The sequence below is a fragment of the Styela clava genome, chromosome 5, assembly GCF_964204865.1.
Source record: "Styela clava chromosome 5, kaStyClav1.hap1.2, whole genome shotgun sequence".
Taxonomy (NCBI): domain Eukaryota; kingdom Metazoa; phylum Chordata; class Ascidiacea; order Stolidobranchia; family Styelidae; genus Styela; species Styela clava.
In genome coordinates this window covers 21,943,485-21,967,230 of record NC_135254.1, presented here as the reverse complement: position 1 = coordinate 21,967,230, position 23,746 = coordinate 21,943,485, and the positions used below count along the sequence as shown (strand labels likewise).

At 54.4% G+C, this 23,746-nt stretch overlaps 1 protein-coding gene and 2 non-coding genes across 3 annotated transcripts; all 3 read left to right on the top strand.

Annotated features, from left to right (window-relative positions):
• Nucleotides 1–18,607: 18,607 nt before the first annotated feature.
• Nucleotides 18,608–20,415, top strand: LOC144423686 (small subunit ribosomal RNA). The gene has a single exon (XR_013476150.1). It is a non-coding gene; the product is annotated as a small subunit ribosomal RNA (ribosomal RNA).
• Nucleotides 20,416–20,713: 298 nt separating this feature from the next.
• LOC144424172 (5.8S ribosomal RNA) lies at nt 20,714–20,867 on the top strand. The gene has a single exon (XR_013476536.1). It is a non-coding gene; the product is annotated as a 5.8S ribosomal RNA (ribosomal RNA).
• A 238-nt stretch (nt 20,868–21,105) lies between these two features.
• Nucleotides 21,106–23,291, top strand: LOC144423017 (uncharacterized). Its single transcript, XM_078113177.1, has 3 exons — nt 21,106–21,160; nt 22,035–22,130; nt 22,996–23,291. The coding sequence occupies exons 1-3, from the start codon at nt 21,106–21,108 to the stop codon at nt 23,289–23,291; spliced, it is 447 nt and encodes a 148-aa protein (XP_077969303.1).
• Nucleotides 23,292–23,746: the final 455 nt, after the last annotated feature.

Here is a 23,746-nt window from a genome sequence, read left to right as displayed (position 1 = left end):
CCGACATCGGCGTCGAAAGAAGCCGAGCCGAAAAAAGTTAAAGTACAAACGTGCAAGCATACTAACCTAACCCTAGGTAAGGCATGTTAGAGCGAAAGACAGTAAACTCGAATGAGCCAAGAAAGAGCGGCGTGCGGTGCGGGGCCGGTCGGAGCGCACCCTTTTCTCGGTGGCTGGCGTGCGAGAGAGTGCTGCGTCGCCGGCATCGGCGTCGAAAGAAGCCGAGCCGAAAAAAGTTAAAGTACAAACGTGCAAGCATACTAACCTAACCCTAGGTAAGGCATGTTAGAGCGAAAAACAGTAAACTCGAATGAGCCAAGAAAGAGCGGCGTGCGGTGCGGGGCCGGTCGGAGCGCATCTTTTTCTCGGTGGCTGGCGGGCGAGAGAGTGCTGCGTCGCCGGCATCGGCGTCGAAAGAAGCCGAGCAGAAAAAAGTTAAAGTACAAACGTGCAAGCATACTAACCTAACCCTAGGTAAGGCATGTTAGAGCGAAAGACAGTAAACTCGAATGAGCCAAGAAAGAGCGGCGTGCGGTGCGGGGCCGGTCGGAGCGCACCCTTTTCTCGGTGGCTGGCGGGCGAGAGAGTGCTGCGTCGCCGCTATCAGCGTTGAGAGAAGCCGAGCCGAAAAAAGTTAAAGTACAAACGTGCAAGCATACTAACCTAACCTTAGGTAAGGCATGTTAGAGCGAAAGACAGTAAACTCGAATGAGCCAACAAAAAGCGGCGTGCGGTGCGGGGCCGGTCGGAGCGCACCCTTTTCTCGGTGGCTGGCGGGCGAGAGAGTGCTGCGTCGCCGACATCGGCGTCGAAAGAAGCCGAGCCGAAAAAAGTTAAAGTACAAACGTGCAAGCATACTAACCTAACCCTAGGTAAGGCATGTTAGAGCGAAAGACAGTAAACTCGAATGAGCCCAGAAAGAGCGGCGTGCGGTGCGGGGCCGGTCGGAGCGCACCCTTTTCTCGGTGGCTGGCGGGCGAGAGAGTGCTGCGTCGCCGGCATCGGCGTCGAAAGAAGCCGAGCCGAAAAAAGTTAAAGTACAAACGTGCAAGCATACTAACCTAACCCTAGGTAAGGCATGTTAGAGCGAAAGACAGTAAACTCGAATGAGCCAAGAAAGAGCGGCGTGCGGTGCGGGGCCGGTCGGAGCGCACCCTTTTCTCGGTGGCTGGCGGGCGAGAGAGTGCTGCGTCGCCGACATCGGCGTCGAAAGAAGCCGAGCCGAAAAAAGATAAAGTACAAACGTGCAAGCATACTAACCTAACCCTAGGTAAGGCATGTTAGAGCGAAAGACAGTAAACTCGAATGAGCCAAGAAAGAGCGGCGTGCGGTGCGGGGCCGGTCGGAGCGCATCTTTTTCTCGGTGGCTGGCGGGCAAGAGAGTGCTGCGTCGCCGGCATCGGCGTCGAAAGAAGCCGAGCAGAAAAAAGTTAAAGTACAAACGTGCAAGCATACTAACCTAACCCTAGGTAAGGCATGTTAGAGCGAAAGACAGTAAACTCGAATGAGCCAAGAAAGAGCGGCGTGCGGTGCGGGGCCGGTCGGAGCGCACCCTTTTCTCGGTGGCTGGCGGGCGAGAGAGTGCTGCGTCGCCGGCATCGGCGTCGAAAGAAGCCGAGCCGAAAAAAGTTAAAGAACAAACGTGCAAGCATACTAACCTAACCCTAGGTAAGGCATGTTAGAGCGAAAGACAGTAAACTCGAATGAGCCAAGAAAGAGCGGCGTGCGGTGCGGGGCCGGTCGGAGCGCACCCTTTTCTCGGTGGCTGGCGGGCGAGAGAGTGCTGCGTCGCCGGCATCGGCGTCGAAAGAAGCCGAGCCGAAAAAAGTTAAAGTACAAACGTGCAAGCATACTAACCTAACCCTAGGTAAGGCATGTTAGAGTGAAAGACAGTAAACTCGAATGAGCCAAGAAAGAGCGGCGTGCGGTGCGGGGCCGGTCGGAGCGCACCCTTTTCTCGGTGGCTGGCGGGCGAGAGAGTGCTTCGTCGCCGCTATCAGCGTTGAGAGAAGCCGAGCCGAAAAAAGTTAAAGTACAAACGTGCAAGCATACTAACCTAACCTTAGGTAAGGCATGTTAGAGCGAAAGACAGTAAACTCGAATGAGCCAACAAAAAGCGGCGTGCGGTGCGGGGCCGGTCGGAGCGCACCCTTTTCTCGGTGGCTGGCGGGCGAGAGAGTGCTGCGTCGCCGACATCGGCGTCGAAAGAAGCCGAGCCGAAAAAAGTTAAAGTACAAACGTGCAAGCATACTAACCTAACCCTAGGTAAGGCATGTTAGAGCGAAAGACAGTAAACTCGAATGAGCCAAGAAAGAGCGGCGTACGGTGCGGGGCCGGTCGGAGCGCACCCTTTTCTCGGTGGCTGGCGTGCGAGAGAGTGCTGCGTCGCCGGCATCGGCGTCGAAAGAAGCCGAGCCGAAAAAAGTTAAAGTACAAACGTGCAAGCATACTAACCTAACCCTAGGTAAGGCATGTTAGAGCGAAAAACAGTAAACTCCAATGAGCCAAGAAAGAGCGGCGTGCGGTGCGGGGCCGGTCGGAGCGCACCCTTTTCTCGGTGGCTGGCGGGCGAGAGAGTGCTGCGTCGCCGGCATCGGCGTCGAAAGAAGCCGAGCCGAAAAAAGTTAAAGTACAAACGTGCAAGCATACTAACCTAACCCTAGGTAAGGCATGTTAGAGCGAAAGACAGTAAACTCGAATGAGCCAAGAAAGAGCGGCGTGCGGTGCGGGGCCGGTCGGAGCGCACCCTTTTCTCGGTGGCTGGCGGGCGAGAGAGTGCTGCGTCGCCGGCATCGGCGTCGAAAGAAGCCGAGCCGAAAAAAGTTAAAGTACAAACGTGCAAGCATACTAACCTAACCCTAGGTAAGGCATGTTAGAGCGAAAGACAGTAAACTCGAATGAGCCAAGAAAGAGCGGCGTGCGGTGCGGTGCCGGTCGGAGCGCACCCTTTTCTCGGTGGCTGGCGGGCGAGAGAGTGCTGCGTCGCCGGCATCGGCTTCGAAAGAAGCCGAGCCGAAAAAAGTTAAAGTACAAACGTGCAAGCATACTAACCTAACCCTAGGTAAGGCATGTTAGAGCGAAAGACAGTAAACTCGAATGAGCCAAGAAAGAGCGGCGTGCGGTGCGGGGCCGGTCGGAGCGCACCCTTTTCTCGGTGGCTGGCGGGCGAGAGAGTGCTGCGTCGCCGGCATCGGCGTCGAAAGAAGCCGAGCCGAAAAAAGTTAAAGTACAAACGTGCAAGCATACTAACCTAACCCTAGGTAAGGCATGTTAGAGCGAAAGACAGTAAACTCGAATGAGCCAAGAAAGAGCGGCGTGCGGTGCGGGGCCGGTCGGAGCGCACCCTTTTCTCGGTGGCTGGCGGGCGAGAGAGTGCTGCGTCGCCGGCATCGGCGTCGAAAGAAGCCGAGCCGAAAAAAGTTAAAGTACAAACGTGCAAGCATACTAACCTAACCCTAGGTAAGGCATGTTAGAGCGAAAGACAGTAAACTCCAATGAGCCAAGAAAGAGCGGCGTGCGGTGCGGGGCCGGTCGGAGCGCACCCTTTTCTCGGTGGCTGGCGGGCGAGAGAGTGCTGCGTCGCCGGCATCGGCGTCGAAAGAAGCCGAGCCGAAAAAAGTTAAAGTACAAACGTGCAAGCATACTAACCTAACCCTAGGTAAGGCATGTTAGAGCGAAAGACAGTAAACTCGAATGAGCCAGGAAAGAGCGGCGTGCGGTGCGGGGCCGGTCGGAGCGCACCCTTTTCTCGGTGGCTGGCGGGCGAGAGAGTGCTGCGTCGCCGGCATCGGCGTCGAAAGAAGCCGAGCCGAAAAAAGTTAAAGTACAAACGTGCAAGCATACTAACCTAACCCTAGGTAAGGCATGTTAGAGCGAAAGACAGTAAACTCGAATGAGCCAAGAAAGAGCGGCGTGCGGTGCGGGGCCGGTCGGAGCGCACCCTTTTCTCGGTGGCTGGCGGGCGAGAGAGTGCTGCGTCGCCGGCATCGGCGTCGAAAGAAGCCGAGCCGAAAAAAGTTAAAGTACAAACGTGCAAGCATACTAACCTAACCCTAGGTAAGGCATGTTAGAGCGAAAGACAGTAAACTCCAATGAGCCAAGAAAGAGCGGCGTGCGGTGCGGGGCCGGTCGGAGCGCACCCTTTTCTCGGTGGCTGGCGGGCGAGAGAGTGCTGCGTCGCCGGCATCGGCGTCGAAAGAAGCCGAGCCGAAAAAAGTTAAAGTACAAACGTGCAAGCATACTAACCTAACCCTAGGTAAGGCATGTTAGAGCGAAAGACAGTAAACTCGAATGAGCCAGGAAAGAGCGGCGTGCGGTGCGGGGCCGGTCGGAGCGCACCCTTTTCTCGGTGGCTGGCGGGCGAGAGAGTGCTGCGTCGCCGGCATCGGCGTCGAAAGAAGCCGAGCCGAAAAAAGTTAAAGTACAAATGGCAAGCATACTAACCTAACCCTAGGTAAGGCATGTTAGAGCGAAAGACAGTAAACTGAATTAGCCAAGAAAGAGCGGCGTGCGGTGCGGGGCCGGTCGGAGCGCACCCTTTTCTCGGTGGCTGGCGGGCGAGAGAGTGCTGCGTCGCCGGCATCGGCGTCGAAAGAAGCCGAGCCGAAAAAAGTTAAAGTACAAACGTGCAAGCATACTAACCTAACCCTAGGTAAGGCATGTTAGAGCGAAAGACAGTAAACTCGAATGAGCCAAGAAAGAGCGGCGTGCGGTGCGGGGCCGGTCGGAGCGCACCCTTTTCTCGGTGGCTGGCGGGCGAGAGAGTGCTGCGTCGCCGGCATCGGCGTCGAAAGAAGCCGAGCCGAAAAAAGTTTAAGTACAAACGTGCAAGCATACTAACCTAACCCTAGGTAAGGCATGTTAGAGCGAAAGACAGTAAACTCGAATGAGCCAAGAAAGAGCGGCGTGCGGTGCGGGGCCGGTCGGAGCGCACCCTTTTCTCGGTGGCTGGCGGGCGAGAGAGTGCTGCGTCGCCGACATCGGCGTCGAAAGAAGCCGAGCCGAAAAAAGATAAAGTACAAACGTGCAAGCATACTAACCTAACCCTAGGTAAGGCATGTTAGAGCGAAAGACAGTAAACTCCAATGAGCCAAGAAAGAGCGGCGTGCGGTGCGGGGCCGGTCGGAGCGCACCCTTTTCTCGGTGGCTGGCGGGCGAGAGAGTGCTGCGTCGCCGGCATCGGCGTCGAAAGAAGCCGAGCAGAAAAAAGTTAAAGTACAAACGTGCAAGCATACTAACCTAACCCTAGGTAAGGCATGTTAGAGCGAAAGACAGTAAACTCGAATGAGCCAAGAAAGAGCGGCGTGCGGTGCGGGGCCGGTCGGAGCGCACCCTTTTCTCGGTGGCTGGCGGGCGAGAGAGTGCTGCGTCGCCGGCATCGGCGTCGAAAGAAGCCGAGCCGAAAAAAGTTAAAGTACAAACGTGCAAGCATACTAACCTAACCCTAGGTAAGGCATGTTAGAGTGAAAGACAGTAAACTCGAATGAGCCAAGAAAGAGCGGCGTGCGGTGCGGGGCCGGTCGGAGCGCACCCTTTTCTCGGTGGCTGGCGGGCGAGAGAGTGCTTCGTCGCCGCTATCAGCGTTGAGAGAAGCCGAGCCGAAAAAAGTTAAAGTACAAACGTGCAAGCATACTAACCTAACCTTAGGTAAGGCATGTTAGAGCGAAAGACAGTAAACTCGAATGAGCCAACAAAAAGCGGCGTGCGGTGCGGGGCCGGTCGGAGCGCACCCTTTTCTCGGTGGCTGGCGGGCGAGAGAGTGCTGCGTCGCCGACATCGGCGTCGAAAGAAGCCGAGCCGAAAAAAGTTAAAGTACAAACGTGCAAGCATACTAACCTAACCGTAGGTAAGGCATGTTATAGCGAAAGACAGTAAATTCGAATGAGCCAAGAAAGAGCGGCGTGCGGTGCGGGGCCGGTCGGAGCGCACCCTTTTCTCGGTGGCTGGCGGGCGAGAGAGTGCTGCGTCGCCGGCATCGGCGTCGAAAGAAGCCGAGCCGAAAAAAGTTAAAGTACAAACGTGCAAGCATACTAACCTTACCCTAGGTAAGGCATGTTAGAGCGAAAGACAGTAAACTCCAATGAGCCAAGAAAGAGCGGCGTGCGGTGCGGGGCCGGTCGGAGCGCACCCTTTTCTCGGTGGCTGGCGGGCGAGAGAGTGCTGCGTCGCCGGCATCGGCGTCGAAAGAAGCCGAGCCGAAAAAAGTTAAAGTACAAACGTGCAAGCATACTAACCTAACCCTAGGTAAGGCATGTTAGAGTGAAAGACAGTAAACTCGAATGAGCCAAGAAAGAGCGGCGTGCGGTGCGGGGCCGGTCGGAGCGCACCCTTTTCTCGGTGGCTGGCGTGCGAGAGAGTGCTGCGTCGCCGGCATCGGCGTCGAAAGAAGCCGAGCCGAAAAAAGTTAAAGTACAAACGTGCAAGCATACTAACCTAACCCTAGGTAAGGCATGTTAGAGCGAAAGACAGTAAACTCCAATGAGCCAAGAAAGAGCGGCGTGCGGTGCGGGGCCGGTCGGAGCGCACCCTTTTCTCGGTGGCTGACGGGCGAGAGAGTGCTGCGTCGCCGGCATCGGCGTCGAAAGAAGCCGAGCCGAAAAAAGTGAAAGTACAAACGTGCAAGCATACTAACCTAACCCTAGGTAAGGCATGTTAGAGCGAAAGACAGTAAACTCCAATGAGCTAAGAAAGAGCGTGGTGCGGTGCGGGGCCGGTCGGAGAGCACCCTTTTCTCGGTGGCTGGCGGGCGCGAGAGTGCTGCGTCGCCGGCATCGGCGTCGAAAGAAGCCGAGCCGAAAAAAGTTAAAGTACAAACGTGCAAGCATACTAACCTAACCCTAGGTAAGGCATGTTAGAGCGAAAGACAGTAAACTCGAATGAGCCAGGAAAGAGCGGCGTGCGGTGCGGGGCCGGTCGGAGAGCACCCTTTTCTCGGTGGCTGGCGGGCGAGAGAGTGCTGCGTCGCCGGCATCGGCGTCGAAAGAAGCCGAGCCGAAAAAAGTTAAAGTACAAACGTGCAAGCATACTAACCTAACCCTAGGTAAGGCATGTTAGAGCGAAAGACAGTAAACTCGAATGAGCCAGGAAAGAGCGGCGTGCGGTGCGGGGCCGGTCGGAGCGCACCCTTTTCTCGGTGGCTGGCGGGCGAGAGAGTGCTGCGTCGCCGGCATCGGCGTCGAAAGAAGCCGAGCCGAAAAAAGTTAAAGTACAAACGTGCAAGCATACTAACCTAACCCTAGGTAAGGCATGTTAGAGCGAAAGACAGTAAACTCCAATGAGCCAAGAAAGGGCGGCGTGCGGTGCGGGGCCGGTCGGAGCGCACCCTTTTCTCGGTGGCTGACGGGCGAGAGAGTGCTGCGTCGCCGGCATCGGCGTCGAAAGAAGCCGAGCCGAAAAAAGTGAAAGTACAAACGTGCAAGCATACTAACCTAACCCTAGGTAAGGCATGTTAGAGCGAAAGACAGTAAACTCCAATGAGCTAAGAAAGAGCGTGGTGCGGTGCGGGGCCGGTCGGAGAGCACCCTTTTCTCGGTGGCTGGCGGGCGCGAGAGTGCTGCGTCGCCGGCATCGGCGTCGAAAGAAGCCGAGCCGAAAAAAGTTAAAGTACAAACGTGCAAGCATACTAACCTAACCCTAGGTAAGGCATGTTAGAGCGAAAGACAGTAAACTCGAATGAGCCAAGAAAGAGCGGCGTGCGGTGCGGGGCCGGTCGGAGCGCACCCTTTTCTCGGTGGCTGGCGGGCGAGAGAGTGCTGCGTCGCCGGCATCGGCGTCGAAAGAAGCCGAGCCGAAAAAAGTTAAAGTACAAACGTGCAAGCATACTAACCCAACCCTAGGTAAGGCATGTTAGAGCGAAAGACAGTAAACTCGAATGAGCCAAGAAAGAGCGGCGTGCGGTGCGGGGCCGGTCGGAGCGCACCCTTTTCTCGGTGGCTGGCGGGCGAGAGAGTGCTGCGTCGCCGGCATCGGCGTCGAAAGAAGCCGAGCCGAAAAAGGTTAAAGTACAAACGTGCAAGCATACTAACCTAACCCTAGGTAAGGCATGTTAGAGCGAAAGACAGTAAACTCGAATGAGCCAAGAAAAAGCGGCGTGCGGTGCGGGGCCGGTCGGAGCGCACACTTTTCTCGGTGGCTGGCGGGCGAGAGAGTGCTGCGTCGCCGGCATCGGCGTCGAAAGAAGCCGTGCCAAAAAAAGTTAAAGTACAAACGTGCAAGCATACTAACCTAACCCTAGGTAAGGCATGTTAGAGCGAAAGACAGTAAACTCGAATGAGCCAAGAAAGAGCGGCGTGCGGTGCGGGGCCGGTCGGAGCGCACCCTTTTCTCGGTGGCTGGCGGGCGAGAGAGTGCTGCGTCGCCGGCATCGGCGTCGAAAGAAGCCGAGCCGAAAAAAGTTAAAGTACAAACGTGCAAGCATACTAACCTAACCCTAGGTAAGGCATGTCAGAGCGAAAGAGAGTAAACTCGAATGAGCCAAGAAAGAGCGGCGTGCGGTGCGGGGCCGGTCGGAGCGCACCCTTTTCTCGGTGGCTGGCGGGCGAGAGAGTGCTGCGTCGCCGGCATCGGCGTCGAAAGAAGCCGAGCCAAAAAAAGTTAAAGTACAAACGTGCAAGCATACTAACCTAACCCTAGGTAAGGCATGTTAGAGCGAAAGACAGTAAACACGAATGAGCCAAGAAAGAGCGGCGTGCGGTGCGGGGCCGGTCGGAGCGCACACTTTTCTCGGTGGCTGGCGGGCGAGAGAGTGCTGCGTCGCCGGCATCGGCGTCGAAAGAAGCCGAGCCGAAAAAAGTTAAAGTACAAACGTGCAAGCATACTAACCTAACCCTAGGTAAGGCATGTTAGAGCGAAAGACAGTAAACTCGAATGAGCCAAGAAAGAGCGGCGTGCGGTGCGGGGCCGGTCGGAACGCACCCTTTTCTCGGTGGCTGGCGGGCGAGAGAGTGCTGCGTCGCCGGCATCGGCGTCGAAAGAAGCCGAGCCGAAAAAAGTTAAAGTACAAACGTGCAAGCATACTAACCTAACCCTAGGTAAGGCATGTTAGAGCGAAAGACAGTAAACTCGAATGAGCCAAGAAAGAGCGGCGTGCGGTGAGGGGCCAGTCGGAGCGCACCCTTTTCTCGATGGCTGGCGGGCGAGAGAGTGCTGCGTCGCCGGCATCGGCGTCGAAAGAAGCCGAGCCGAAAAAAGTTAAAGTACAAACGTGCAAGCATACTAACCTAACCCTAGGTAAGGCATGTTAGAGCGAAAGACAGTAAACTCGAATGAGCCAAGAAAGAGCGGCGTGCGGTGCGGGGCCGGTCGGAGCGCACCCTTTTCTCGGTGGCTGGCGGGCGAGAGAGTGCTGCGTCGCCGGCATCGGCGTCGAAAGAAGCCGAGCCGAAAAAAGTTAAAGTACAAACGTGCAAGCATACTAACCCAACCCTAGGTAAGGCATGTTAGAGCGAAAGACAGTAAACTCGAATGAGCCAAGAAAGAGCGGCGTGCGGTGCGGGGCCGGTCGGAGCGCACCCTTTTCTCGGTGGCTGGCGGGCGAGAGAGTGCTGCGTCGCCGGCATCGGCGTCGAAAGAAGCCGAGCCGAAAAAAGTTAAAGTACAAACGTGCAAGCATACTAACCTAACCCTAGGTAAGGCATGTTAGAGCGAAAGACAGTAAACTCGAATGAGCCAAGAAAGAGCGGCGTGCGGTGCGGGGCCGGTCGGAGCGCACACTTTTCTCGGTGGCTGGCGGGCGAGAGAGTGCTGCGTCGCCGGCATCGGCGTCGAAAGAAGCCGAGCCGAAAAAAGTTAAAGTACAAACGTGCAAGCATACTAACCTAACCCTAGGTAAGGCATGTTAGAGCGAAAGACAGTAAACTCGAATGAGCCAAGAAAGAGCGGCGTGCGGTGCGGGGCCGGTCGGAGCGCACCCTTTTCTCGGTGGCTGGCGGGCGAGAGAGTGCTGCGTCGCCGGCATCGGCGTCGAAAGAAGCCGAGCCGAAAAAAGTTAAAGTACAAACGTGCAAGCATACTAACCTAACCCTAGGTAAGGCATGTCAGAGCGAAAGAGAGTAAACTCGAATGAGCCAAGAAAGAGCGGCGTGCGGTGCGGGGCCGGTCGGAGCGCACCCTTTTCTCGGTGGCTGGCGGGCGAGAGAGTGCTGCGTCGCCGGCATCGGCGTCGAAAGAAGCCGAGCCAAAAAAAGTTAAAGTACAAACGTGCAAGCATACTAACCTAACCCTAGGTAAGGCATGTTAGAGCGAAAGACAGTAAACTCGAATGAGCCAAGAAAGAGCGGCGTGCGGTGCGGGGCCGGTCGGAGCGCACACTTTTCTCGGTGGCTGGCGGGCGAGAGAGTGCTGCGTCGCCGGCATCGGCGTCGAAAGAAGCCGAGCCGAAAAAAGTTAAAGTACAAACGTGCAAGCATACTAACCTAACCCTAGGTAAGGCATGTTAGAGCGAAAGACAGTAAACTCGAATGAGCCAAGAAAGAGCGGCGTGCGGTGCGGGGCCGGTCGGAACGCACCCTTTTCTCGGTGGCTGGCGGGCGAGAGAGTGCTGCGTCGCCGGCATCGGCGTCGAAAGAAGCCGAGCCGAAAAAAGTTAAAGTACAAACGTGCAAGCATACTAACCTAACCCTAGGTAAGGCATGTTAGTGCGAAAGACAGTAAACTCGAATGAGCCAAGAAAGAGCGGCGTGCGGTGAGGGGCCGGTCGGAGCGCACCCTTTTCTCGATGGCTGGCGGGCGAGAGAGTGCTGCGTCGCCGGCATCGGCGTCGAAAGAAGCCGAGCCGAAAAAAGTTAAAGTACAAACGTGCAAGCATACTAACCTAACCCTAGGTAAGGCATGTTAGAGCGAAAGACAGTAAACTCGAATGAGCCAAGAAAGAGCGGCGTGCGGTGCGGGGCCGGTCGGAGCGCACCCTTTTCTCGGTGGCTGGCGGGCGAGAGAGTTCTGCGTCGCCGGCATCGGCGTCGAAAGAAGCCGAGCCGAAAAAAGTTAAAGTACAAACGTGCAAGCATACTAACCTAACCCTAGGTAAGGCATGTTAGAGCGAAAGACAGTAAACTCGAATGAGCCAAGAAAGAGCGGCGTGCGGTGCGGGGCCGGTCGGAGCGCACCCTTTTCTCGGTGGCTGGCGGGCGAGAGAGTGCTGCGTCGCCGGCATCGGCGTCGAAAGAAGCCGAGCCGAAAAAAGTTAAAGTACAAACGTGCAAGCATACTAACCTAACCCTAGGTAAGGCATGTTAGAGCGAAAGACAGTAAACTCGAATGAGCCAAGAAAGAGCGGCGTGCGGTGCGGGGCCGGTCGGAGCGCACCCTTTTCTCGGTGGCTGGCGGGCGAGAGAGTGCTGCGTCTCCGGCATCGGCGTCGAAAGAAGCCGAGCCGAAAAAAGTTAAAGTACAAACGTGCAAGCATACTAACCTAACCCTAGGTAAAGCATGTTAGAGCGAAAGACAGTAAACTCGAATGAGCCTAGAAAGAGCGGCGTGCGGTGCGGGGCCGGTCGGAGCGCACACTTTTCTTGGTGGCTGGCGGGCGAGAGAGTGCTGCGTCGCCGGCATCGGCGTCGAAAGAAGCCGAGCCGAAAAAAGTTAAAGTACAAACGTGCAAGCATACTAACCTAACCCTAGGTAAGGCATGTTAGAGCGAAAGACAGTAAACTCGAATGAGCCAAGAAAGAGCGGCGTGCGGTGCGGGGCCGGTCGGAACGCACCCTTTTCTCGGTGGCTGGCGGGCGAGAGAGTGCTGCGTCGCCGGCATCGGCGTCGAAAGAAGCCGAGCCGAAAAAAGTTAAAGTACAAACGTGCAAGCATACTAACCTAACCCTAGGTAAGGCATGTTAGAGCGAAAGACAGTAAACTCGAATGAGCCAAGAAAGAGCGGCGTGCGGTGAGGGGCCGGTCGGAGCGCACCCTTTTCTCGATGGCTGGCGGGCGAGAGAGTGCTGCGTCGCCGGCATCGGCGTCGAAAGAAGCCGAGCCGAAAAAAGTTAAAGTACAAACGTGCAAGCATACTAACCTAACCCTAGGTAAGGCATGTTAGAGCGAAAGACAGTAAACTCGAATGAGCCAAGAAAGAGCGGCGTGCGGTGCGGGGCCGGTCGGAGCGCACCCTTTTCTCGGTGGCTGGCGGGCGAGAGAGTGCTGCGTCGCCGGCATCGGCGTCGAAAGAAGCCGAGCCGAAAAAAGTTAATGTACAAACGTGCAAGCATACTAACCTAACCCTAGGTAAGGCATGTTAGAGCGAAAGACAGTAAACTCGAATGAGCCAAGAAAAAGCGGCGTGCGGTGCGGGGCCGGTCGGAGCGCACCCTTTTCTCGGTGGCTGGCGGGCGAGAGAGTGCTGCGTCGCCGGCATCGGCGTCGAAAGGAGCCGAGCCGAAAAAAGTTAAAGTACAAACGTGCAAGCATACTAACCTAACCCTAGGTAAGGCATGTTAGAGCGAAAGACAGTAAACTCGAATGAGCCAAGAAAGAGCGGCGTGCGGTGCGGGGCCGGTCGGAGCGCACCCTTTTCTCGGTGGCTGGCGGGCGAGAGAGTGCTGCGTCGCCGGCATCGGCGTCGAAAGAAGCCGAGCCGAAAAAAGTTATAGTACAAACGTGCAAGCATACTAACCTAACCCTAGGTAAGGCATGTTAGAGCGAAAGACAGTAAACTCGAATGAGCCAAGAAAGAGCGGCGTGCGGTGCGGGGCCGGTCGGAGCGCACCCTTTTCTCGGTGGCTGGCGGGCGAGAGAGTGCTGCGTCGCCGGCATCGGCGTCGAAAGAAGCCGAGCCGAAAAAAGTTAAAGTACAAACGTGCAAGCATACTAACCTAACCCTAGGTAAGGCATGTTAGAGCGAAAGACAGTAAACTCGAATGAGCCAAGAAAGAGCGGCGTGCGGTGCGGGGCCGGTCGGAGCGCACCCTTTTCTCGATGGCTGGCGGGCGAGAGAGTGCTGCGTCGCCGGCATCGGCGTCGAAAGAAGCCGAGCCGAAAAAAGTTAAAGTACAAACGTGCAAGCATACTAACCTAACCCTAGGTAAGGCATGTTAGAGCGAAAGACAGTAAACTCGAATGAGCCAAGAAAGAGCGGCGTGCGGTGCGGGGCCGGTCGGAGCGCACCCTTTTCTCGGTGGCTGGCGGGCGAGAGAGTGCTGCGTCGCCGGCATCGGCGTCGAAAGAAGCCGAGCCGAAAAAAGTTAAAGTACAAACGTGCAAGCATACTAACCTAACCCTAGGTAAGGCATGTTAGAGCGAAAGACAGTAAACTCGAATGAGCCAAGAAAGAGCGGCGTGCGGTGCGGGGCCGGTCGGAGCGCACCCTTTTCAATGTGGCTGGCGGGCGAGAGAGTGCTGCGTCGCCGGCATCGGCGTCGAAAGAAGCCGAGCCGAAAAAAGTTAAAGTACAAACGTGCAAGCATACTAACCTAACCCTAGGTAAGGCATGTTAGAGCGAAAGACAGTAAACTCGAATGAGCCAAGAAAGAGCGGCGTGCGGTGCGGGGCCGGTCGGAGCGCACCCTTTTCTCGGTGGCTGGCGGGCGAGAGAGTGCTGCGTCTCCGGCATCGGCGTCGAAAGAAGCCGAGCCGAAAAAAGTTAAAGTACAAACGTGCAAGCATACTAACCTAACCCTAGGTAAGGCATGTTAGAGCGAAAGACGAGAGAGTGTTGCGTCGCCGGCATCGGCGTCGAAAGAAGCCGAGCCGAAAAAAGTTAAAGTACAAACGTGCAAGCATACTAACCTAACCCTAGGTAAGGCATGTTAGAGCGAAAGACAGTAAACTCGAATGAGCCAAGAAAGAGCGGCGTGCGGTGCGGGGCCGGTCGGAGCGCACCCTTTTCTCGGTGGCTGGCGGGCGAGAGAGTGCTGCGTCGCCGGCATCGGCGTCGAAAGAAGCCGAGCCGAAATAAGTACAAACGTGCAAGCATACTAACCTAACCCTAGGTAAGGCATTTTAGAGCGAAAGACAGTAAACTCGAATGAGCCAAGAAAGAGCGGCGTGCGGTGCGGGGCCGGTCGGAGCGCACCCTTTTCTCGGTGGCTGGCGGGCGAGAGAGTGCTGCGTCGCCGGCATCGGCGTCGAAAGAAGCCGAGCCGAAAAAAGTTAAAGTACAAACGTGCAAGCATACTAACCTAACCCTAGGTAAGGCATGTTAGAGCGAAAGACAGTAAACTCCAATGAGCCAAGAAAGAGCGGCGTGCGGTGCGGGGCCGGTCGGAGCGCACCCTTTTCTCGGTGGCTGGCGGGCGAGAGAGTGCTGCGTCGGCGGCATCGGCGTCGAAAGAAGCCGAGCCGAAAAAAGTTAAAGTACAAACGTGCAAGCATACTAACCTAACCCTAGGTAAGGCATGTTAGAGCGAAAGACAGTAAACTCGAATGAGCCAAGAAAGAGCGGCGTGCGGTGCGGGGCGGGACGGAGCGCACACTTCTCTCGGTGTCTGGCGGGCGAGAGAGTGCTGCGTCGCCGGCATCGGCGTCAAAAGAAGCCGAGCCGAAAAAAGTTGAAGGACTGCATGTGCAAGCATACTAACCTAACCCTAGGTAAGGCATGTTAGAGCGAAAGACAGTAAACTCGAATGAGCCAAGAAAGAGCGGCGTGCGGTGCGGGGCGGGACGGAGCGCACACTTCTCTCGGTGGCTGGCGGGCGAGAGAGTGCTGCGTCGCCGGCATCGGCGTCGAAAGAAGCCGAGCCGAAAAAAGTTGAAGGACTGCACGTGCAATCATACTAACCTAACCCTAGGTAAGGCATGTTAGAGCGAAAGACAGTAAACTCGAATGAGCCAAGAAAGAGCGGCGTGCGGTGCGGGGCGGGACGGAGCGCACACTTCTCTCGGTGGCTGGCGGGCGAGAGATTGCTGCGTCGTCGGCATCGGCGTCGAAAGAAGCCGAGCCGAAAAAAGTTGAAGGACTGCATGTGCAAGCATACTAACCTAACCCTAGGTAAGGCATGTTAGAGCGAAAGACAGTAAACTCGAATGAGCCAAGAAAGAGCGGCGTGCGGTGCGGGGCGGGACGGAGCGCACACTTCTCTTGGTGGCTGGCGGGCGAGAGAGTGCTGCGTCGCCGGCATCGGCGTCAAAAGAAGCCGAGCCGAAAAAAGTTGAAGAACTGCATGTGCAAGCATACTAACCTAACCCTAGGTAAGGCATGTTAGAGCGAAAGACAGTAAACTCGAATGAGCCAAGAAAGAGCGGCGTGCGGTGCGGGGCGGGACGGAGCGCACACTTCTCTCGGTGGCTGGCGGGCGAGAGAGTGCTGCGTCGCCGGCATCGGCGTCGAAAGAAGCCGAGCCGAAAAAAGTTGAAGGACTGCACGTGCAAGCATACTAACCTAACCCTAGGTAAGGCATGTTAGAGCAAAAGACAGTAAACTCGAATGAGCCAAGAAAGAGCGGCGTGCGGTGCGGGGCGGGACGGAGCGCACACTTCTCTCGGTGGCTGGCGGGCGAGAGATTGCTGCGTCGCCGGCATCGGCGTCGAAAGAAGCCGAGCCGAAAAAAGTTGAAGGACTGCATGTGCAAGCATACTAACCTAACCCTAGGTAAGGCATGTTAGAGCGAAAGACAGTAAACTCGAATGAGCCAAGAAAGAGCGGCGTGCGGTGAGGGGCGGGACGGAGCGCACACTTCTCTCGGTGGCTGGCGGGCGAGAGATTGCTGCGTCGCCGGCATCGGCGTCGAAAGAAGCCGAGCCGAAAAAAGTTGAGGGACTGCATGTGCAAGCATACTAACCTAACCCTAGGTAAGGCTTGTAAGAGCGAAAGACAGTAAACTCGAATGAGCCAAGAAAGGGCGGCGTGCGGTGCGGGGCGGGACGGAGCGCACACTTCTCTCGGTGGCTGGCGGGCGAGAGATTGCTGCGTCGCCGGCATCGGCGTCAAAAGAAGCCGAGCCGAAAAAAGTTGAAGGACTGCACTTGCAAGCGTACTAACCTAACCCTAGGTAAGGATTGTAAGAGCAAAAGACAGTATACTCGAATGAGCCAAGAAAGAGCGGCGTGCGGTGCGGGGCGGGATGGAGCGCACACTTCTCTCGGTGGCTGGCGGGCGAGAGAGGGCTGCGTCGCCGGCATCGGCGTCGAGAGAAGCCGAGCCGAAAAAAGTTGAGGGACTGCACTTGCAAGCATACTAACCTAACCCTAGGTAAGGATTGTAAGAGCGAAAGACAGTATACTCGAATGAGCCAAGAAAGAGCGGCGTGCGGTGCGGGGCGGGATGGAGCGCACACTTCTCTCGGTGGCTGGCGGGCGAGAGAGTGCTGCGTCGCCGACATCGGCGTCGAAAGAAGCCGAGCCGAAAAAAGTTGAGGGACTGCACTTGCAAGCATACTAACCTAACCCTAGGTAAGGATTGTAAGAGCGAAAGACAGTATACTCGAATGAGCGGCGTGCGGTGCGGGGCGGGATGGAGCGCACACTTCTCTCGGTGGCTGGCGGGCGAGAGAGTGCTGCGTCGCCGGCATCGGCTTCGAAAAAAGCCGAGCCGAAAAAAGTGAGGGACTGCACTTGCAAGCATACTAACCTAACCCTAGGTAAGGATTGTAAGAGCGAAAGACAGTAACTCGAATAATCCAAAAAAGAGCGGCGTGCGGTGCGGGGCGGGATGGAGCGCACACTTCTCTCGGTGACTGGCGGGCGAGTGAGTGCTGCGTCGCCGGCATCGGCGTCGAAAGAAGCCGAGCCGAAAAAAGTTGAGGGACTGCACTTGCAAGCATACTAACCTAACCCTAGGTAAGGATTGTAAGAGCGAAAGACAGTATACTCGAATGAGCCAAGAAAGAGCGGCGTGCGGTGCGGGGCGGGATGGAGCGCACACTTCTCTCGGTAGCTGGCGGGCGAGAGATTGCTGCGTCGCCGGCATCGACGTCGACAATAGTCGAGTGACTGCACGTGAAAGCAACTAACCTAACCCTAGGTAAGGCCTGTAAGAGCGAAAGACAGTAAACTCGAATGAGCCAAGAAAGTGCGGCGTGCGGGATGGGATGGGATTGAGCGCTCAATCCCTCGGTGGAGGGCTGGCGAGAGAGTGCTGCGTCGCCGGCATCGGCGTCGAGAATAGTCGAGCCGAAAAGAGTCGAGTGACTGCACGTGAAAGCAACTAACCTAACCCTAGGTAAGGCCTGTAAGAGCAAAAGACAGTAAACTCGAATGAGCCAAGAAAGAGCGGCGTGCGGGATGAGATGGGATGGAGCGCTCAATCCCTCGGTGACGGGCGGGCGAGAGAGTGCTGCGTCGCCGGCATCGGCGTCGAGAATAGTCGAGCCGAAAAGAGTCGAGTGACTGCAAGTGAAAGCAACTAACCTAACCCTAGGTAAGGCCTGTAAGAGCGAAAAACAGTAAACTCGAATGAGCCAAGAAAGAGCGGCGTGCGGGATGGGATGGGATGGAGCGCTCAATCCCTCGGTGACGGGCGGGCGAGAGAGTGCTGCGTCGCCGGCATCGGCGTCGAGAATAGTCGAGCCGAAAAGAGTCGAGTGACTGCACGTGAAAGCAACTAACCTAACCCTAGGTAAGGCCTGTAAGAGCAAAAGACAGTAAACTCGAATGAGCCAAGAAAGAGCGGCGTGCGGGATGAGATGGGATGGAGCGCTCAATCCCTCGGTGACGGGCGGGCGAGAGAGTGCTGCGTCGCCGGCATCGGCGTCGAGAATAGTCGAGCCGAAAAGAGTCGAGTGACTGCAAGTGAAAGCAACTAACCTAACCCTAGGTAAGGCCTGTAAGAGCGAAAAACAGTAAACTCGAATGAGCCAAGAAAGAGCGGCGTGCGGGATGGGATGGGATGGAGCGCTCAATCCCTCGGTGACGGGCGGGCGAGAGAGTGCTGCGTCGCCGGCATCGGCGTCGAGAATAGTCGAGCCGAAAAGAGTCGAGTGACTGCACGTGAAAGCAACTAACCTAACCCTAGGTAAGGCCTGTAAGAGCGAAAGACAGTAAACTCGAATGAGCCAAGAAAGAGCGGCGTGCGGGATGGGATGGGATTGAGCGCTCAATCCCTCGGTGGAGGGCTGGCGAGAGAGTGCTGCGTCGCCGGTATCGGCGTCGAGAATAGCCGAGCCGAAAAGAGTCGAGTGACTGCACGTGAAAGCATACTAACCTAACCCTAGGTAAGGCTTGTAAGAGCGAAAGACAGTAAACTCGAATGAGCCAAGAAAGAGCGGCGTGGGGGATGGGATGGGATGGAGCGCCCAATCCCTCGGTGGCGGGCGGGCGAGAGAGTGCTGCGTCGCCGGCATCGGCGTCGAGAAAAGCCGAGCCGAAAAAAGTCAAAGTACAAACGCGATGCTGATGAGCGAGCCGTTGTCTCGACTAATATGTAGGAGGCGCTCGATCGACCGTCTGGCTTGAGCGCTTGTCGGCCTAGCAGAACGGTCGCATTGTTATGCCCGGGTTTTAGGCACCGCTGCAGGCGGCCGGCAGAGCTCTTGTTTGTGCGGAACTGAATGGATCGAACCCGAGAGAGGGCGAGCAAAGACGAAACGCAAAGCGCTCCGCCTGGCACTGCCTAGCGAGGGCGTGGACGTCGCGGCCAGCGACTGTCGAAGCCGAGTACGGCCGCAGGCGATTGCCTCGATCTTAAACGAATGCGACGAGCACGCGCCGGGCGGCCCAGCAAGGTTCCGAGCGCAGCTGTCGCAGCTATCTGGTTGATCCTGCCAGTAGTGATATGCTTGTCTCAAAAATTAAGCCATGCAGGTGCAAGTACGAGTTCTCGTAAAGCGAAACTGCGAATGGCTCATTTAATCAGTCTTGGTTTATTTGGTCTCGTAAGCGAAGTGGATAACTGTGGTAATTCTAGAGCTAATATGCATTAAGCGCCGACTTTGGGAGGCGCGCTTTTATCAGATCAAAACCGACCGGGTTCGTCCTGTGACGTTTGATGTCTCTGGATAACCACGCGGATCGTACGGTCTCTGCACCGACGACGTATCATTCAAGTGTCTGTCCTATCAACTGTCGAAGGTACGCTACGTGCCTACCTTTGTGATAACGGGTAACGGGGAATCAGGGTTCGATTCCGGAGAGGGAGCCTGAGAAACGGCTACCACATCCAAGGAAGGCAGCAGGCGCGCAAATTACCCATTCCCGACACGGGGAGGTAGTGACGAAAAATAACAATACAGGACTCTAACGAGGCCCTGTAATTGGAATGAGTACATCCTAAAACTCTTAACGAGTATCCATTGGAGGACAAGTCTGGTACCAGCAGCCGCGGTAATTCCAGCTCCAACAGTGTATGCTAAAGTTGTTGCGGTTGAAAAGCTCGTAGTTGGATTTTGGGCGAGCGCCGCCGGTCCGTCACAAGGCGTGTCACTGGTTGCGTTTGCCTCACCTTCGGTTCTCCGTCGGTGCTCTTGACTGAGTGTCGGCGGTGGACGATAAGTTTACTTTGAAAAAATTAGAGTGTTCAAAGCAGGCTGTTCGCCTGCATAGTGTTGCATGGAATAATGGAATAGGACCTCGGTTCTATTTTGTTGGTTTTCGGAGCACGAGGTAATGATTAAGAGGGACAGACGGGGGCGTCCGTACTCTGCCGTTAGAGGTGAAATTCTTGGATCGGCGGAAGACGAACTACTGCGAAAGCATTCGCCAAGAATGTTTTCTTTAATCAAGAGCGAAAGTCAGAGGTTCGAAGACGATCAGATACCGTCCTAGTTCTGACTATAAACGATGCCAACTAGCGATCGGGAGGCGTTACCATGACGACCTTTCCGGCAGCTTCCGGGAAACCAAAGTCTTTGGGTTCCGGGGGAAGTATGATTGCAAAGCTGAAACTTAAAGGAATTGACGGAAGGGCACCACCAGGAGTGTAGTCTGCGGCTTAATTTGACTCAACACGGGGAAACTCACCCGGCCCGGACACAGGTAGGATTGACAGATTGAGAGCTCTTTCTTGATTCTGTGGGTGGTGGTGCATGGCCGTTCTTAGTTGGTGGAGCGATTTGTCTGGTTAACTGCGATAACGAACGAGACTCTGGCAATGCAAATAGTTACGCGACCTTCTCGGTCTGCGTCTAACTTCTTAGAGAGACTAGTAGCGTTTAGCCACACGAGATTGAGCAATAACAGGTCTGTGATGCCCTTAGATGTCCGGGGACGCACGCGCGCTACACTGAGTGAAGCAGCGAGTGTCTAACCTAGGCCGAAAGGTCCGGGTAACCCGTTGAACCTCATTCGTGATTGGGATAGGGACTTGCAATTGTTTCCCTTAAACGAGGAATTCCCAGTAAGCGCAAGTCATCAACTTGCATTGATTACGTCCCTGCCCTTTGTACACACCGCCCGTCGCTACTACCGATTGAATGGTTTAGTGAGATCCTTGGATCGGCCCCGTCGCGGCTGGCAACGGCCGCGTCGGCGTGTCGAGAAGACGATCAAACTTGATCATTTAGAGGAAGTAAAAGTCGTAACAAGGTTTCCGTAGGTGAACCTGCGGAAGGATCATTACCGAAGGTGGTGGTAGGCCCCGACCGACCGCGCACTCAATTGTCTTTGGGTGCCGCCGCGAGGGCGGCCGTCAATCGGGGTTCCGCCCCGTGCGACACGCGTAACACGTTGGCATAGAAAGGCAGCCGAGTGCGATGGTGGCTTCTGGGCACCGCGCTCGATGTGCCGCCGGCCCAGCCCGGCGGTCGCTCGGCGCCGTTTGTTGGTGTTATTGTGCAGTTGTTGTCGGTGGTGGTTTTGTGGTCGATCCCACAGTGTGACGTTCGCGCGCTTCGGCGCCGGGCGAAACGTCGAGGACGACTCTTAACGGTGGATCACTCGGCTCGCGAGTCGATGAAGGACGCAGCCAAGTGCGAGAAGTAATGTGAATTGCAGAACACATTGAACGTCGACCTTCTGAACGCGAATTGCGGTCTCGGGTCAATCCCGGGACCGCGTCTGCCTCAGGGTCGCGTTCGTCCTCACCCGAAGTCAGGCCTCTGCAAAGACGGCCGGGCGTCGCCCCAAGTTGAAGCGGTCGCCGAGCTTTCTCGGTGCGACCGCGTGTCCCGTACACCGCCGGCCTCTCGACGTTCAACGACGTTCGAGGGGCGGGTCCAGGTCGGTCGGTCTGGTCACGAGATCAAGACCGACCGTGGGCCAAGGCGGCGACGGTACGCGCTCGGTCGGCGCCGGCGGCGACGACTTGCGATGCCAGCGGGCCGTGGAAGAAGCGGCCCGCCTGACACATACGACCTGAGTTCAGGCGAGAGCACCCGCTGAATTTAAGCATATTATTAAGCGGAGGAAAAGAAACCAACAGGGATTCCATGAGTAACGGCGAGTGAACTGGGAAGAGTCCAGCGTCGAATCTGCGCGCTTCTCGAGCGCGCCGAGTTGTGACGTACAGAAGTCCCAGTACGGCTGACGGCGAGCGCCGGTGTCCTTCTGATTGAGGCCTCGTCCCACGGCGGGTGTTAGGCCCATAGGGGCGCTTGCCTTGGCCGCTTCGGGTCTTCACGGAGTCGGGTTGTTTGGGAATGCAGCCCAAAGCGTCCTGATACAAATTGTCTCTCGAACACCCTACATATCAAAATCTGAGAGGTTTCAGTCCGATAATTAAGGTGCCCACTGGATGTCATTGCTGACTCCTCTCTCAGGCAGGCAAGCATCTGATTTGATGTATGGGGCGTATTTTGTATATGTATTTTTTCGAATACTACATTTTTATCGTAATCGAAAGCAGCCGTGTACGCAAGGCAATAAATTACAGCCACATGGAAAGATTTCAATTAGCGCTGACTTGAATTGGTTATAACACGTCGGAGATTTACGGATAATATAAGAAATTATTATCGTACATTTAAAATTTAGTCGAGATAGTTTGTGCGGCCTCGACAATAATTCTAAACGGAAATTGTGTCGCAATTTATCGTTTTCATCCTCAATTGCGATAGTGACCGTCCATTACGGGAAAATTTTCATTCCCTGCAATTTAGAGCGTGTGGAATAGCTCTTAAATATTATTCAGTATCTATTGCGAATTTTATCGTTTTCCCGACGTCGTTGATGACAATCAAAAATGAAATCATAACTACCGGCATGAAATATTTATAACAGCACTGAATCGAATAAGTAAGCGCCACAAAAAAGTGAAATTGCAATCGACAATTTAGAACAATATGGGAGGAGGAACTGTATTATACTGCATGGGTGTAAACGTATACCGAAAGCAGGTCATTATGGACAATTTGAAACATATGTGGATAATACTCTGAACTCCGCCTTGAAATTAGAATGGCCTATACCAGGGATGGCGAACCACTGACCCGCGGGTCACAAAGTGACCCACCGCGTTTTATTCGTGACCCGCCAAGGCACGAACAAAATGAAAATGCTAACATATCGATTATGAAAAATAATAAAACTGGCCTTAATTTAATCTAACAATAACTAAGCTTGGGCAGTCGGGGCCGCGATCGCTCATATTCAAACTGCTAATTTCTAAACCGGTATAAAAAAATTTAAATCCCTCAATGTTGGACGTATGTCTGCACCGCTGTGTACCGTTATTCAGCTATTGGCTCTGACATCGTTTATGACATAACAATTGATCTGTTCATTTCTCCTAACGTCTTTTCTCTTCCGGAAGTGCATCTGCAGACTGTTTTAGGGGTTATACGAGAACTAGATGCTACTTTGCATTTTAGTTTTTCATTTAGTTTCCCGGCTGCAATGCCATTGAAAAAACAAAAGCTTTCAGACTTGAAATAAAAACCTAGCAAACTGAAATAACAATGGAGCAGTGTAAAAGTGCCTCAACGGGGTTTAAAGCTGATCGAACTCTTTGGAACCGTAAGATAATTTGCCGCATCAGCCTAAACGTATTTAGTAACCTGTATGCGTGTTTTCGTACTCTAATTTCATAAAATCGAGTGCCATAAAAATCCCTGATACACCAACTAGGCTTATAAGGTTTCAGAAGTTTCTTATAGTTACAAACATTGATTAAATATCTGTGACCCCCTCTCTTCTGTTCCGCGATAAAAATATCATTTGTGACCCATTTATTGAAAAAGGTTCGCCATCCCTCGCCTATATAATATGGGGATATAGACGTTACACATATTCTCCCAGCTGATACTAAAGGAAACGTTCCGATAATATTTAAATTTGTACGTCGCAGCACCAAAAATATGATTTACTCCATGAAAAGAAGACTCAAAAAGACTGGACTATCAATTACCGAATCGCTGACAAAACGTCGAGTCGAACTTCTCACCGAAGCTACAAGAGTTCTCGGACTTAAAAATGTTTGGACTATGAATGGAGACATATATGGATTTCATAACGATAAGAAAATAATTATTAGAACCACATCCGATATTATGATATAAGTAAGATACCGTAGGATTACAGAATATAATTTATAGATATGCTAGAACTGCCCAAATTCTGATTGTACGGCAGCACTAAACACAAGAGTACCTTTTGTTTATTGCTTTTTTTTTTTTTGCCCATATGAATGTAAATAGGATAAATTTATCATGTCATGGATGCCAAAAAGCTGTAAACCAAATGATATACCTTGGTACTGTAGACTTTGCCTACAAAATATCTTGCCATTCAGCTCGTTATATAAAACAGAAATAAATGGCCTATGCCTAAATGCTGACCCTTCCTCGACTCTGACCCCAGAAATCCTTAATGAATTTTTTACTGAGGCTTCATCACTGAATATTGATAATGATGAAATAAGCGATTCCAAAAAAATTTGTATGTCTGATTGTCAATATCTTTCTGTCGCTAATACAGATATACTATGCAAGGATAGCCTGAACCCACTTGTTAC

Coding starts and splice junctions, on each gene's coding strand:
- LOC144423017 (XM_078113177.1), top strand. CDS start 21,106: ATGCCAGCGGGCCGTGGAAGAAGCGGCCCGCCTGACACATACGACCTG. Junction 21,161..22,034: donor CACATACGACCTGAGTTCAG/GCGAGAGCACCC, acceptor CGAATAAGTAAG/CGCCACAAAAAAGTGAAATT. Junction 22,131..22,995: donor TAAACGTATACCGAAAGCAG/GTCATTATGGAC, acceptor CCTCGCCTATAT/AATATGGGGATATAGACGTT.